Source organism: Balaenoptera physalus (genome assembly GCF_965194825.1).
Source record: "Balaenoptera physalus genome assembly, chromosome: 3".
Lineage (NCBI taxonomy): Eukaryota > Metazoa > Chordata > Mammalia > Artiodactyla > Balaenopteridae > Balaenoptera > Balaenoptera physalus.
The window spans coordinates 128,453,883-128,470,692 of NC_138890.1; the positions used below are offsets into that span (position 1 = coordinate 128,453,883).

Below are 16,810 nucleotides of genomic sequence, written 5' to 3' on the forward strand. Positions count from 1 at the left end.
CCTTTTGCTTTGTTTTGTTTTTAGATTTCACATATAAGCGAGATCATATGGTACCTGTCTTTCACTGTCTTATTTCACTTCGCATAGCGCCCTCAAGGTCCATCCATGTTGTTGCAAAAGGCAAGACTTCATTCTTTTTTTACGGTGGAGTAATATTCCATTGTGTATATGTATATACACGCACACACCTTGTATCTTCTTTATCCATCCAACCATGATGGACACTTTAGTTGATTCCATGTCTTGGCTATTGTAAAATGTTGCAATGAACATAGGGATACAGATATTTTTTTCGAGATAGAATTTTGTTTCCTTCGGACAAATACACAGAAGTAGAATTGCTAGATCATATGGTAGTTTTATTTTTAATTTTTTAAGGAACCTCCATACTGTTTTCCATAGTGGCCACACCAATTTACATTCCCACCAAGAGTACACGAGGGTTTCCTTTTCTCTACATCCTCACCAACACTTATTTCTTGACTTTTTGATAATAGTCATGCTAACAGGTGAGGTGATATCTCATTGTAGTTTTGATTTGCATTTCCCTAATAATTAGTGATACTGAACATCTTTTCATGTACCTGCTGGCCATCTATACAGATGTCCTCTTTAGGAAAACGTCTGTTCAAATCCTTGGCTCATTTTTTAAACAGATTTCTTTTTTGCTATTAAATTCTTTAAATATTTTGGATATTAAATCCTTATCAGATATATGGTTTGTAAATATTTTCTCCCATTCCGTAGATTGTCTTTTCATTTTGTTGATGGTTTCTTTTGCTGTGCAGAAGGTTTCTAGTTTGATGTAGTCCCACTTGTTTACTTTTGTTTTGTTGCCTAAAAAGGGTGCATTTCACGATATGTGAATTACACCTCAATTTTTTGAAAAAGTAGGTAACTAACTAAAAAGAACACAGGGAAATAGGAGATGATCAATGACAGAACTCTGGGAAACATTAACATTTAAGAAGTTGATAAGGAGCATGAATTTAGGAGATTAAGAAGAATAGTTCAAAAAGAAGAGAACTCATATAACACAGTACAATCAAGCCCAAGAAAACCATTTTAGAAATAGGAGGAGATTACAATTAGTAAAAAAAAAAAAAAAAAAAGAAAAAACTTCACCTTTACCAGTAATAATGCAAATTTAAATAACAATTCACCATTTTGGCCTAAGAAAAGGTTTAAAAAAAATATTGAGGTGTAATTCACATAACATACAATTCATCACTTAAAGCATACAATTTAATGTTTTTAGCATATTCAGATATTTATAACCATTACCATAGTCAATTTTATAACATTTTAATCACCTCAAAAAGACACCCTGTTATCCTTGAGCTATTACCCTCCCCTTCCTCCAATAATCACTAACAATCATAAGCAATCACTAATCTACTTTCTGTCTCTATAGAGATTAAGTTTATTGATTCTGCCCTCAATAGCAGACAATTTACTTAAGGGAGTTAACTAAGTACAAACTGATAGAAATACAGGCAAGTACTTCATTAGCATAAACTATTTAACTGTATTCAGAGTCTCAAAGCTCCCAATCTAAACTATTATTTAGTAAGGCTGCTCAAGTTTATTAGGTTAAAAACTATAATGTCCATTTTTCAAATTTTTTAATTAAAAAAATTACTTTCTTCTCATAATCACACACTAGAACTTGAATGTTTTTCATTATATGTCCAGACCTCATAAACACTTTAAAAATTAAACATGTTACCTTTTTTTAAAAAAATAAATTTACTTATTTATTTTTGGCTGCGTTGGGTCTTCGTTGCTGCATGCAGGCTTTCTCTAGTTGCGGCGAGCTGGGGCTCCTCGTCGCTGCGGTGCGCGGGCTTCTCACTGTGGTGGCTTCTCTTTGTTGCAGAGCACGGACTCTAGGCGCGAGGGCTTTCAGTAGTTGCAGCACGTGGCTCTAGAGCGCAGGCTCAGTAGTTGTGGCGCACGGGCTTAGTTGCCCCGCGGCACATGGGATCTTCCCAGACCAGGGCTCGAACCCGTGTCCCCTGCATTGGCAGGCAGATTCTTAACCACTGCGCCACCAGGGAAGCCCAAACCTGTTATCTTTTAAGGGCCATTTAACTTCAGAAAAAAAAAAAAAAACATTCTATAGGCACAGTATGAACTTCATAATCCAAGCTAACAAACCTCAAAAACGTATGTTTGTACACTGTATGGACAAGGGTATGAGGAAACAGGCACTTCTGCAGATAGGAAGGTAAATTCACACACTCTCTATGGAAGCAAACTGGCAAGATCTATCAAAATTTAAAATGTACAATTCTCTGACCCAGCAATTCTCCTTCTAGGACTTTATCCTACAGATGTAGTCATGTATGTAAAAAATGACATAAGCTCAAGATTATTCAGTACAGTACTAGCTGTACAGTAGCTACAGAATGGGCATAATCTTAATTGTGGTATATATAATCACTAATAAAATGCAGCTATGAAAAAGAATGAGTAAGTGAAGTAAGTCAGATAAAGACAAATATATGATATCGCTTATATGCAGAATCTAAAAAAATGATAGAAATGAACTTATTTACAAAACAGAAACAGACTCACAGACTTAGAGAGCGAATTTACAGTTACCAGGGAGGAAGGGGGAGAGGGACAGATTGGGAGTTTGGGATTGACATGTACACATTGCTATACTTAAAATAGATAACCAAGAAGGACCTACTGTATAGTACAAGGAACTCTGTTTAATATTCTGTAATAACCTAAATGGGGAAAGAACTTGAAAAAGAATAATACATGTACATGTATAACTGAAAGACTCTGCTGTACACCTGAAACTAACACATTGTTAATCAACTATACTCCCAATATAAAATAAAAATTAAAAAAAGAAAAAGAATGAGACTGTTATTTATGTACTCAAAGGTTCTCCACGATATTGTTGTTATTATTAAGTGAAAATAAAATTAAGAAGCACCAGTGTGTACAATATGCCGTCTGTAGAGAAAAGGTACACATTTACACACGTTGCTATTCAAAACAGGTATTAAATTTTAAAAAGAAAGTATACGTTAAAAGCAATGACACATACTTTGTTATGTCATACTCTTGATGCCTGGAGGATGAACACAAATCAATTTTTACCAGAATGTCAAAATTTGAATAGACAGAGTAGTTAAAGAACAGCACAGCTAGATATTCATTTAATCACTGGTTCAGCAAACAGATAATTTATTAAGGGTGTGGAGGCTCTCTGCTAGGCATTGGGGATATGCTGAAACTTGAGTCTGACCAGAGACAATTAAACACATAATACTGTCCCATGAGTGTTCTGACAGAGTAAATAGAGGGGACTCAGAGAACATAAAGCAGGGGACCCATCCTGGTCTAGGAATCAAAGAAGGATGAAGTGTTTAGCAGACACAAAAAAGAGCAACAGCAGTTAGATAGGTTAGGTACAAGTTCTAAGAGCTCAGTGTCTGGAGTGCCTCAGGTAAGTGGCAAGAAATGAGACTAGAGAGGAAAGTCAGATTGTTCAGGGTCTACAGTAACCTATGTTACAGAGCTGGGTTTTTGTATTCAAAGGGTAAGAGAGGTAAAGGAAGTTATCAGAAAGTTTTAAGCAGGTGATCATGTTTGAAAGGTTATTCTGGAAGAGTAACCAACCAAAGGTAGAGAGACCTTAAGAATTTATTAGGAATTTGTTGCAGCAGTACAGATGAGACATAATGCTAGCCTGACCAAAGTAGAGTAGAGGGATGGAAAAAATGTAAGGACTGAAGAGGTACTTGAGCAGTGAAGAGAACCTGATGATAGGAAACGAGGTCAAGACAGAACAAGGAGTCAAGGAAGACATCTAGGTTTCTGACTGGGGCAACAGGGTGAATGAAAGTAATGAGAGATAGTGAAGAAACAGATTTGGGGAATGGGGAATGGGTTCAATTTTGGACATGCTGAATTTGAGGTATTTATGAGCTATCCAAGTGGAGATAATTAGTAATTCATTAGACATACAAACAGTATGTGTCTTCAACTAGCCTGAGGTGAAGAGAAGCATTTAGTTCTCCCAGAGAGAATACTGTGCAAGAAGTACTGCAGAATTAGGACCAAGTCCTGAAGAACACCAACATCTAGAAAATGGAGAGATAAGGATGCAACTGCATAGATTAAGAAGGAAAGGTATGAGGAGTAGGAGGAAAATAAGTTTTATTTAATTTTAATTTAGTTAAGAAATGGCTCTTAATTAAATCCAAAAGAGCATGTAAGGTTAAAAGAAATGTATCACTCTTTTTTTTTTTTTTAAACCGTAGTGACATTTTAGTTTTACACCAAGAATTTTCCTTTTCTTGTTAACTGAACTATAGGTGATTTACAACATTGTGCTAGTTTCAGGTATACAGCAAAGTGATTCTGCTATCCATACAAATATATTCTTTTTCAGATTCTTTTCCATCATAGCTTATTACAAGACATTGAATATAGTTCGCTGTGCTATACAGTAAATCCTTGTTGTTTATCTATTTTATATATAGTGGTGTGTTTCTGTTAATCCCATACGCCTAATTTATCCTCCCCCTACCTTCCCCTGTGGTAACCATAAGTTTTTTCTATGTCTGTGAGTCTGTAAATAAGTTCATTTATATTGGTTTTTAGATTCCACATATAAGTGATATAATATAATATTTGTCTTTCTCTGTCTGACTTACTTCATTTAGTATGATAATTTCTTTTTTTGGCTGTGCCGCATGGCTTGTGGGATCTTAGTTCCCCAACCAGGGATTGAACCCAGGACACCGCAGTGAAAGCACTGAGTCCCAACCACTGGACCGCCAGGGAATTCCCCAGTATGTTAATTTCTAGGTCCATCCAAGTTGCTGCAAATGGCAATATTTCATTCTCTTTTATGGCTGATTAATATTCCATTCTGTGTGTATACACACACACACACCCTTCTTTAACCATTCATCTGTTTATGGACACTTAGATTGCTTCCATGTCTTGGCTATTGTAAATAGTGCTGCTATGAACACTGGGATGCATCAAATTAGAGTTTTTGCCTTTTCTGGATATACGCACAGGAGTGGGATTGCTGGGTCATATGGTAACTCTACTTTCAGTTTCGTTTTGTTTTTTTTAAATGAAATATAGTTGATTTACAATGTTGTGTTAATTTTTAGTTTTTTAAGGAAACTCCATACTGTTTTCCATAGTGGCTGCACGAATTTACATTCCCACCAATAGTGTAGGAGGGTTCCCGTTTCTCCGTACCCTCTCCAGCATTTATTGTTTGTAGACTTTCTGATGTGTATCACTCAATAAAACTACATCCCAACGTCTAGGGCCATACTGTAATCAACTCTCAATATCACCTATAACTGGAAAAAAATTTGTAAAAATGCAACACACATATTATCCGAAAACAATTTCAAAGAACAGTTTCATAAAAATAAAGATCATTGAATCTAGACAGGCCCCCCAATTCATCAATAATACCAGTGGACTCCTAGCAAGTAGGTCTAATATTGTATTTTCCTGACAATAAAGTTGCTCATCTAATAAGAAGCATTCTTTCACATGCTAGCGTATGTACTTGTCCAAACTTTGGAAAATCTGGGAGCGAGGGCCTAAACTTAGGCAATGCAGACAGACTCGAATAGTCTAGAACTTTTTTTTTTTTTTTGGCCGCGCGGCATGTAGGATCTTAGTCCCCCGACCAGGGAGCGAACCCATGCCCCCTGCACTGGAAGCTCAGCATCTTAACCACTGGACCGCTAAGAAAGTCCCTAGAACTTTTTTTTCAAAAGAAATTATATAGCCAGAGTACCTGCATTGAGTACAATAGCTATTTAATATTCTGTTGTAACTGACAAAGTAGCCTTTTCTAGGGGAAAGTCCTGTATCTATTCCCTCAAAGGCATCAGATGAAGGGACTCATAATAATGGTCATGCTGCAAACGCTAGCTGGATTAATAAAAACACCTGAAGGCAATCTATACTATAGAAAAAAAAAAAGAAAGTATTATTTAATGACCTGACTTCCAATGCCTGGAACATTCATAGTACACAAAGAACTCTAAAGGAATTAGAATGTACAGGACTTTAGAGGCAGATAATCTATGTTCTGATCTCATATTTGCTACTTTATTTATGACCTTGGACAAGTCAATTTCCTCACTGTAGAAATATAAGCAAGTTTTGACCAATAGCAGTATTTCATCAGAGAGCTGTCTGTGGCTAAATTCTAAGACTTACCTCATTAATTAGGGCCTCAAATTGGTTCTAATTTCCTAAAAACCATATAGGTAAATCACTATATCCATTTCTCTTTAGCAGTCCATAGTAAACTACAGGCTTAAAAATACTACCTTCCCCACCCCGCAAAATTTAATGCTGTTTGCATTCCCAACTCACTTTTCATAGGATGACATAATTAGATTTCATATGCATATCTTACATCAAGAATTACCTATAGTTTAACTAGAACAGGTAAACTCTTGTTTAAATTAAACCCTGGCCAATTTCAAGGATGAAGCTTCTAATACAATGCTTGGACATTGTCATGCTATTTGAGCTATAAACTCAAAATGTCCATGGGCCAAAGTAAAGAGATGGAGGTAAAGTTGCTAAGCTTACCTGAATCCTCTCATTGCACTACAGCTCATTTAAAAATTTCGTCAGCAAACCCTAAGTATCTCATACTGGCCAACAGACTAAGCATAACAAAACTGAAGAGCAAAAATTTACCTTAACTGCAACCCTACTGGGTTGATCCTGATTCTTAAAATATTATAAATTCTTGTCACTAGTTGGTCCATTATTTCTAGAGTAGCTCTGACTTTTAACGTCCAAAGTTTGCATACCTCCCTCCCTTTTAAAAGTAGATTTTTTTAAAGAGCAGTTTTAGGTTCGTGGCAAAATTAGACAGAAGGTACAGAAATTTCCCATATATCCCTTGTCCCCACATACCCACAGTCTCCCATACTATCAACATCCCACACGGGGTACACTTATTACAGTCAACGAACCTATACTGACACGTCATTAATACTCAAAGTACATATTTTACATTAGAGTGCATTCTTGGTGGTGTATCTTGAGTTTTGACAAATTTACAACATGTAGTCACCATTACAGTATCATAAGGAATAATTTCACTGCCCTAAAAATCCACTGGGCTCTGTCTACTCATCCTTTGCTTACCCATTTTTAAGCCCTAAATTGCAAATAGTAGTTAAGAGATTCTAAATGCTGAAATGACATTCAGAATCTTGAGGATGAAAAGGGAAGGCAAAAGCCAGGGCAGAAAAAAATAGGCCAAAAATAAGAGCAAAGGAGAAGTAAAGGAGAGCAGCTGCATTTTAAGAATCAAAACACTCCATCCCTTAAAGAGCCGAAGCCAGATCCTTTAAGTACTGTTTTTCCTTCCCATTCTCTTCTAGGAGTTCTGAGAGGGTCTTGGCTAATATACTATAACTGAGCCTTCTTAAGTAGGCAAAGCGTTACAGCTTAAGTAAATTCCTGATCTACATATAAACATTTATTGGAAGTGACTCATACCTTAGACTCACTTATTTTTAAGATACTAGTGGCAAAAACTATGAACAGTCTTGAGTTGGATGCTCTTTGATAGCACATTGTACACTGGCTCTGCAGTCCTCTAGGCTGTATTCGTGAATAGGATTAGCTTGATTAAACAGATTGAAGAAATTTTATAACCGACACTCAGCCTTCCCAAATGTTAAGTCCATTCCTTTCAACACATCTGCCCTTTATTCAGCACAAGTGATATATTGCCTATAGCATCAATTCTTTTTACAGTGTTCTGTATTTCATCTGTTCCTTAACCACTGCTTACCCTCCTTGACTAATGCAATCTTATCCTTGATAGCTCTCATTTTCAGTAATACTCTCCCTCTAATCTATCACTAATCACTAGCTAACTCCTATTACTGCTCTTAGGAGATTAAGTCCTACAGTAGTTTCCAAGTGTCCTAGAAATTAATTCCAAGATGCCTTACCTTACCTTCGTTGCCAAGTCTTTAATAAGGTGTCCCAGATTACTCCTCCTTCCTTCCTTTCCTCATCTATCACCCTCTGGTATGCCTGTTTTAAATGCCCTTTACCTGACAGCCCTCCATTTCCAGCTCACATGTTGTGCCACAGGCCTAGAATGCCTCCTTCCCCCCAAGGCAATCTACTGGTCATCTTCCTCCCATCATTAAAACTTCACTTGCCATGAGGTTTTGTCAGATTACTGTTAGGAGATGCTACTTTTTCTAAAATAATGGATCACAACCCTGGGTGCACACTGAAATCACCAGTGTGTGAAGTTAAGTTTCACCAGCGTATGAGATGTCTTAAAATAAAATACTGAGGCCCTGGCTCCATATCAGACCAATTAAAATAGAATCTCTAGGCAAAGGACCCAGATACCAGTAGTGATAGGTGGGGAGTTGTTTATGTTTGGCTGTTTGTCTCCAAAGCCCCACAGGTGACTCTAAGAAGCAGTCAGGGCTGTGAACCACTACATGAATCCTACCCAGGCTAGAAACAACTCCCATAACATTTATCCAATATGTTCTCTAAATATATCCATATCCCATATCCCAAAAATACACTTACCACATAGCCTTGACCAATATATATAATGTAAATATCCAAATATGCTCCTTCATGAGGCTTAAACACTTTACAGTAGTTTATACACTTGAGCACAGGGTTTCTCTTTTGTAAAATGGGAAGATACTGTCTACATTATAGGGCTGTCATGAAAGTCAAACAAGATACTGGATTTAGCAAAGTAACTGACTTATAAAGGGCACAAATGTTAAATCCCTTCAGGTATCAAGATTAACACCTGGATTCACTTTTTAAGAAAGAAACAAAACTCAAGTGGCAGTATGGAAGATACAAGCTATCTGGATGAGGCTGAGTAGACAGCTCTTGGCCAAGGGTTCTAATCAAAGGGGTCATTCTTTGCATAATACAGACACTCAACAAATTTCACCAGAAGTATGTCCCATCCTGATCCAACCCTTCCTTTAAAAAATTTTATATAGGTGAAATCTGGTTAAAATTAATGCCCAAACCAATAAAAACCTGGAGAAAAAGTCTTTGAAAGTAAGTAAAATACAGCCCAGGGAGGTGCCTGACTCTCATAGTCCCTTGGCCACACTGTGTGAAGAGGCTGTTCCCAGATCACACAGAAGTGCTGTCAGCTGGCTCTATCTGCTTCCTTGGTCCCTGCGTTTACAAGCACCCCAGCACGGGATATCTAGAGAGGAATCTGCTGCCAGGGACTGGTCTGCCAGAAAGTTAAAATGGAATAAACCTTATTCCTTTAAGTATCAAAACAAAGGTTAAAAGTTATAAAGTCAAAACTCAAATGAGTATTAGAGAACAGAAAATAGGCCAGTAATGACAAATAATGCCAATTTCAATTGACTGACAAGGGCTACCAGGACTGGTGGTGCTGTATTTTAAGAAGAATTCAGAGACTGAATATATAGGTTTATCAGGAAAGCATGCCTCGAGAGATAATGGATATTGGTCATGGGAAGAGGAGGTGAAAAGGACAGCATGTATGACATGTATTTTCCATCCAGAAGACTCATAACTTCAAGAGTCTAAAGAGTCTAAACCTAAAAAGGTAAGCGGTAATGATGTACACACAGAATGGCATAGTTCTATCAGTACTAATCATACTTTGTTATCAATCATTTGTTTCTGAGGGCAGAAAGTGTGTGTATCTTATTCTTTTTTTGTATCTCCAACACATATCAGAATGACCTATATTTAACAGACTGTTAACAAAAGTATACTTAATTAACTCTATAATAAGAAAACAGAATTATGAGATCACATTATTTTGTGATATGACATAATGTCACATTATTTTGTGATATGACATTATATGACTTAAGGTCTATACACCAAAATACTTTCACACCCTAATAAATTAGCATTTGAACTGCAAGCTTGATTGCAGTAGGTAGGTAGTGAGAAAAACAAGCAGTACCCAAAATGGGAAAGACCAGGACTAGATTTAGAAGCACAACTTTTAAAAGGGACACCTCTCACCTCATTCTACTCTTGGGAGATAGAAGCAAAAAGTTAAACTTAAGGTTAACCAACAATGAAATGATACTCCATTTCATTTTGCATAAGTTTTCACTAGACAAATCCCAATCACCATGAACTTGTATTTAGTTCTCGTACATGGCACAACATCCACTATGTGTAATCAAGCACTTAAATATTTAATATGGTGAGGTTCTAATGTCTATTTTCACTTAGGCACTACAATACCATTAGTACTACTTTAATGAAAACAGCTAGTGTGTGATAGAAGAGCAACCTTCCCACACTTGCTCCACAATTGGACCAGAAGAGTGAAAATTAGTTTTACTCAGGGCTTAAAATTTTATCTATTCTCAAGCTCAAAACTACAATATCAAAACAAATAAACACCTTAAAAGATTATTTTAGGTTACAGGATAGAGGTGTTAAAAGCAAAGTTGGTGGTTAATTCCAAAAATTAAGCTTTGCAAAAAATTAATGTAATATTAATGACAAGTATACTTGTGACTAGAAAGAATGGGTCTGGATGATCTCTCAAGGAATCTTTTTCTGGATTTTCCACACTTGTGCCTCCTTCCCTATTTGAAGGGACACAAGCTTAACTGGCTCTTTGCTATTTTCTCTAGATTTTTGACACATAAACAAGTTAACCTTGTTAACGTGCCTTTCCCCACAGTTCCAAAATTTCTGTCATAAGAATCAAGTGACTAGGCAATGAATATAGATTTCTTTCTGTGGTAGTTCTGGAAGCAACAAGTGATTGACTATTGAAAAGGGCTTTAAAGCCTTAGATTGCTGAATCTTAATGCTTATAGTTAATAAAATATCAGACATCAATTTGATCTCACCAATAGGGCAAATTTAAGAAACATTATTAATTGTAGGTTATCTGAGCAAAAGGGGCTTTCATATCTCAAAAAAGAAAAAAAAAATCAAAGTACACAAAGTGATCAACTTCATACCATCATCAGCAAACATTTGCCAGCATTTGAAGAGAGCTAGGAGTAAAGGGAGCTAGTAAAGAGCTAGGAGTAAAAGGACTTACGTTTTGGTCCAGGCTATGCCTCTAATTAACCATGTGATTTTGCAAGTAATCCAGCCTCAGATTCTTCACCTATAAAACAATGAATCTGCCACTCCCTACCCTACTTACCTCATAGGGTTTCTGTGAGGATCCAATTAGATAACCTATTTGGAAAACTATGAAGACCTAAAATATATATATATATATATATGGAACCATCATCATGCTAATCACCATGTAAAAAGAAATCACTAGTCCACAATTTCCTCCATTCTACCCACTTCATAATCAAAATCACATAACTGTACCAAAAGGAACTATATTGCTATGTGGTTCATTTTTATTACCTAAATTCAGTCTGCTCTCCAAAAGGCTATATAACGACATGTAAAGATGAACTAGCAGAAGAATATATGTGGCAAAGTAGGTAGAGAATTAAGTCATTAAAATCTTTTCTAAAGATTGTCTGCCCCAAACTCAAAGATTCCTGATGGGTCCTTTGAAATCTTCACTTTCCTCCGATTTCAGATGCTTAATTAAAGCATTCTTTTCACCATTTAATTAAGACACAGGAATATTTTTTCTCCCACAATTCTGAGTTTTGTGACCTTCTAGTAAACATACCATAACAGTTTTAACTGGATCATTCCAATTGGGCTCTATAATACTGCTCTCTAGTGGCTTTCCCATGAGTGAGAAGCAATTTCCTACATCTTTACTGGGCTGTAGAAAGCTGTATATGGTTCCCAAATAATAGAGAATTCTTCCTCTACTGTCACAGTTCTTGATAGTATGGTTTCTATGCTATGTAAGCCAGGTTCCTGGCTGCCACTGTATGAAGGTGTATGAATCTAGACAACTCACTTATAGTGACTGGGGACTCAGTTTCCACATCTATAAGAATGAGAACTGGATCATCTCCAAGGATCTGTCTGGTTGAAATAGTGTATGATTCTCTTCAGATCACATTTATCAACCCTGTGACTAAGAGACCCCAAAGAACAATCCCATCATAGCTGCAGCTTCAAAATATTCAAAACATATTTCATCACTCCCCCAGCCCCCAAACGACAGTCACAGCTACTGTAGAACGAATAAGGAATGTTTTAACAGTGCACGGTGTTTTTTTTTTTTGGGGGGGGGTGCGTCTCCCAATGAAAACTACCTAGTTACACAACAGTTAAGACTGCAGTTCTCAGGGTCATTAGATTCCAAAAAGAAACTGAATCAGAAAGATAATAGGAAGACACATGCAAGAAAATAAACATGAGTGTTCATTTCCAGAAACCAGTCCAATTTCACACCAGGTTATCTCCTGTGGCTAGGGATAATCTGAGGAGTCCAAGCCTAACCTCTGTCACTTCTAATCTTAGAATACCAAAAGAGTCAGCAAGCCTTCACAGATCACTCAGTTTCAATCAACTCTGGGAATCTTGAATAAGAGGCCTGTATGAGGTGTGGTGGGCATGGGGGGTAGAGAGGGAAGTGGCTCACAGGATGAGCACAGAGGCAAGGGTCTCCCTTCCAGGTAAGACTTCATCTTAATGGTTAATTAAAATAATGTTCGAAAACCAAAATCCAATAATGAATGATTTGCTCAAAAACTAAATACAAGGAACTCAGCTAGGAACACGATGGGATACGCAGATGAATTCAGGGAATTTAAAATTCCTTGATGTTCTGGCTCTGGTTGAAGTGGGCATGGGGAGGCTGTCATCCCTTAATTGCGTTCTCCACACTACCCCTTGTCTGGTCAGCTTGAAAACATAATATTAAGAAAAATGTACCCAAATATTAATACTTAAGGAAATATGCTGTCTCATGAGTCTCCTAATGACTTAGGAATTCAGTGGCTGACTGGCCATCCAGCTTTAGTAATCAATGAAGACTTAGCAGGGATTAGTTTTGAGCAGGGTGTTGAAAGAGAGTAACAAGTCTACTTTAGTTACCTGGGAATATATATACTTTTAATATAACATAACGGATGGGAGAAGCATGCTCGGAAACAAGGACAAGGATCACCATTAGCAAGCATGCAGAAAAACATCAAGTCACCAGTTAACAGCAGTCTAGCAGCCCTTCTTCATCGTGTGGTTTCCACCGTCTCAGGCATTACATTCGTGCTCAACCAACTACAAAGTTTATTTCTGTTACAATGACCACTACTGTTTTATCTAAAACACATAGGCTTGAGGGGAGCCTCCCAGACATCAATTTCTACTGTGAAACACCACCACCCAATGCAAATGATCATTCCCTTCTTTTCAAGCTCTCTCCTTATCTGCTACCTTCAACCCTACCATGCATCTGAGGAGCATAAATATGTACATGACTATAAGTTAAGATGATATACATTATAATGATTTCCATTATTTCTCAAGGGCAAACTGCTTTGAAATGTGATTTTAGGTTACTTGCACTTATGTAAGAACACAAAGCTCTTACATGTCTGGGTTTCTAGTACAGGCAGAAGGTTAAGGCAGAAAGAGTATTAAAAGCCTCTATCCTAGAAGCACCCCCCCACAAACCAAAATTGTTTCCAGTCCAATACATTTAAATAAAAAGATGTTACCCCAGAAAATATAAAATTATCCAAACCTTTCAAATATCATGATACTTCTGATAGATTCTACAGTAACACCTATAATCATAGTTAAAGGCTTAGAATGTAAAGAACTTACACATTTTTATGCTCCTCCCCCAAATTTAAAATAATATATAAACCCTACTTTTGCTAGTATACGGTGAACCTGCATTTACCTAAAAAAGAAACTGCAGTTAACAGCACTGCTTAAGAAAAGTTATTTGAAGAGAAAATATAAAGAAACCCCAACCCAAGTAAAAGAGACATATCTTTCCCACTAGTGTTGCTGGTAACTTCTAAAGCTCTAAGTGGTATAATTCATCTTCTCACATACAGGATAATAATGCTTCCAGTTGTTAACACAAATTATGTCAAATATAACGAAGGGGAAAAAATCATCAGCTATACAAGGTCTTCCAACACATCACATAGATAACATGAAAGTCAATCTCAGCTTCACATAACTTGGTCAAACCTGGTAGAAACCAAGAGGGTGTGGATGTACCAGCAACAGTTACCACCGACTAGGCTAAATGCTAATAAGCCACAAATTAAAGGTACGGTATAAGGAACACCGCACACCTCTCGATATTACACACCTCTGCTTTCTTCAATGTTTGGATTGAAAGAAAATAATTTATCCCCCTCCATGCGTTTTCTCCTTTACAATATAAATTATTTCCAAGCCTGGCTGGCTAGTGACATAAAACATTTTCCCCAAGAGAAACCTACAGAAAGATACAGAAGCCTAGGGCTTTCTCTCTCTTTCTAATTTTAATTAAGCCCGTGACTCCACCTCTTCTTACACTTTCCTCTAGGTTACCTCTCCGGAGGGTGTGAAAATATCAACAGACGGTCCCCCAGCCCCACCCTCTCAGTAGTGCCTCGCACTGACTAGGCTCATCCCGCTCCTTCCCTTTCAGCCTCATCACCTTTGAGAAGCTTATCGAATACTTCTCCCCATTTATACCCGCACCCTTATTCATGGCCGAGCACGACAAGCTCCGCATCCTTCTTCCAAGGAAGGGACTAGCAAAAAAGAAAGAGGCATGCTCGAGAAACGACAGACGAAGAAACGTGACAGCCAGACACTTTATACCAGCGGGGTTGGCCCTTCTCCCCCACCTCAGCCTGGAACCAGCAGTCGGTTCCCTAAATACTGAAATCTCTGGTCTTCACGCTCTCCCCACCCCCGCAGAGATGAGGCCGGAAAATGAAAAGGCCGGGGTGAGACGCAAGGCTGGGTCAACCCTAACGGAGCCCGCTGCCCCCACCCCCCGGGCTGGCGTCCCCGGGGAGGATGGAGATCGCGGGAGGAGCGAGGGCTCCCGGCCCGGGACCCGCCAGCGCGCCCGCCCGAAGCCCCCAGAGACGCAGCCCGCTACACCCGGGCCCTTCCCCGCCGGCCTCCCCCGGCCCAGCCCCCCGAAGGGCCCCTCCCCGCCCCGGCACTGCAGCGGCACCCGGGGCGGACCCCAAGCTGGCCTCACTCGCACACACGCCACACACAAAAGCGCCGCCGCGGCCGCCGCCGCCGCCTTCCCGCCCCCACCGCGCGGCGGAGTAATCAATGAGGCAGCCGGCGCCCGCGTCCTCTCCGTGCACGCCCGAATGCGGGGCCCGGGCGGCAGGGGCGGCGGCGAGGCTCACCATCGCTCCGCTTGATCTCCACGTAAATCCCGATCTGGATCTTGCCGAAGTTGGCCGTTGCCATCACCTCATCTGGAGCAGCGGCGGCTGGCCGAGGGAGGGGGACGCGAGGGCGGAAAAGGCGGGGAGGGGACGGGGTAGGTGTGGGAGGGGGAGCGGTTGCCCGCGGCCGCGCCGGCCCGGGCGACAGCGTGAACGCGAGCCGGGGCCGCGAAGAGCAGCGGCGGGCTGGCAGGCGGAGGCCCCGGGCCTGCAGGCCGGCGGGAGGACGCGCACGCCGGGGCGTCGGGGTGAAGCGAGGGCCGGGGCCGTGAGGCGGCGCGGGCGAAAGTGGGAGGGCCCGCACCGCCCGCCCTGGAGCCGACGCTAGGGAGGCGGGGCGCCGCGCGCCTGCGCAGAGCGCTCCTCCCGCGTCTCTTCCTCCTCTGCCTGCCTTTCCCGGCTGCCTCGAGGCGGCCCCGCCCGCAGTGAGGTCGGCAGAGGGAGTGGAGCGCGCGCTCTACGGGCAGCAGCGAATCTGCGCCTCGTTTGATTTCGGCGTGCGGCCTGGAAGAGGCAGGAACCCGCGCCCCGGTGCCATCCGGCCTCTCTGGCTTCCAAAAATTGGCGCTGTTGCTGGAATGGATTAAGGACCCTGTGGTTTCTGGGCGTTCCGGCTGGAGCGCGTGGCTGAGGGATGAATTTAGGGGTCGGCCATTGACAGCATGGGTGCAGTGTTTCATCTGAGAGTGTCACCTCTGTTGCTACTTAGAGGTGGCCTGTCCAAGTAACCGTCCCAAGGTTTCCCATCCAGTTGTGGAAGAAAAGAAGAAACACCTTTGAGGTGTCACCCATCCTAGGTCAGAATGAAGGTCCTCTTTTCATGGCTTTGACTTATGCTCATCGCCACTCAAAAAGAAACCCTGTGGTATGGGGGCGGGGGGGCGGGGCTTGACTGCTCGGTTTATGATGCATCCAATGCTGGTGTCTTGTCTCTGCTGTAGGGTTCAAGACTATTTGCACTGGACCATAAAACCAGTAACTATGATTCAAGGACAGAGGGCAGACACAAGGTTGACTAAGGAAGGTGCCTTTCCTGCAGTCACTTGATTAGTCTGACCACATCAGCAAGTGGAGAGCGGGATTCTTCATCCTGGCAGAGCAGGAAGGCCATGTGGACAGGGACCATGGAAACTATGTTTACAGGACTGTGTAAAACAAACCTCCAAACGTGTGACTTTTGCTTCTAGTATTAGGATTTGATATGGAGGAAACACACTTATCGTGCCCTACTTTCTCTAGTCATTGTTCATCTCCCTGTAATATTAACTAAAAACTTAACAGTTTTAAAATTTAAAAATTGGAAATGATATATGTGTGTTAAGTGCGTGTGTGGATATATGCAAATGGCTAGAGTTTTCAACCTAATATAAGTAATCAAGTCAAATAGATCCTAAAAGAATTGTTGAAAGATTCAGACTACGTTTGTAACTTGAATATATTAAAGGCATAGTTGT

The 16,810-nt window shown here is 40.1% G+C and overlaps 1 protein-coding gene across 12 annotated transcripts in view; it reads right to left on the bottom strand.

The window, feature by feature from the left end:
* KIF2A (kinesin family member 2A) overlaps window positions 1-15,609 on the bottom strand; it is a 68,320-nt gene extending 52,711 nt beyond the window's left edge. For 4 of the 12 annotated variants that reach the window (XM_082457204.1, XM_082457203.1, XM_082457206.1 and 1 more), the window contains exon 1: window positions 15,315-15,609. In XM_082457204.1, coding sequence (XP_082313330.1) covers window positions 15,315-15,378 — 64 coding nt within the window. In that variant the 5' untranslated portion in view covers window positions 15,379-15,609. Of the gene's footprint in view, window positions 1-1,753; window positions 2,095-15,314 lie in introns of those variants that run through there. The other 8 variants (XM_082457205.1, XM_082457211.1, XM_082457207.1 and 5 more) reach the window with 4 other exon arrangements.
* Between the last annotated feature and the right edge of the window lie 1,201 nt (window positions 15,610-16,810).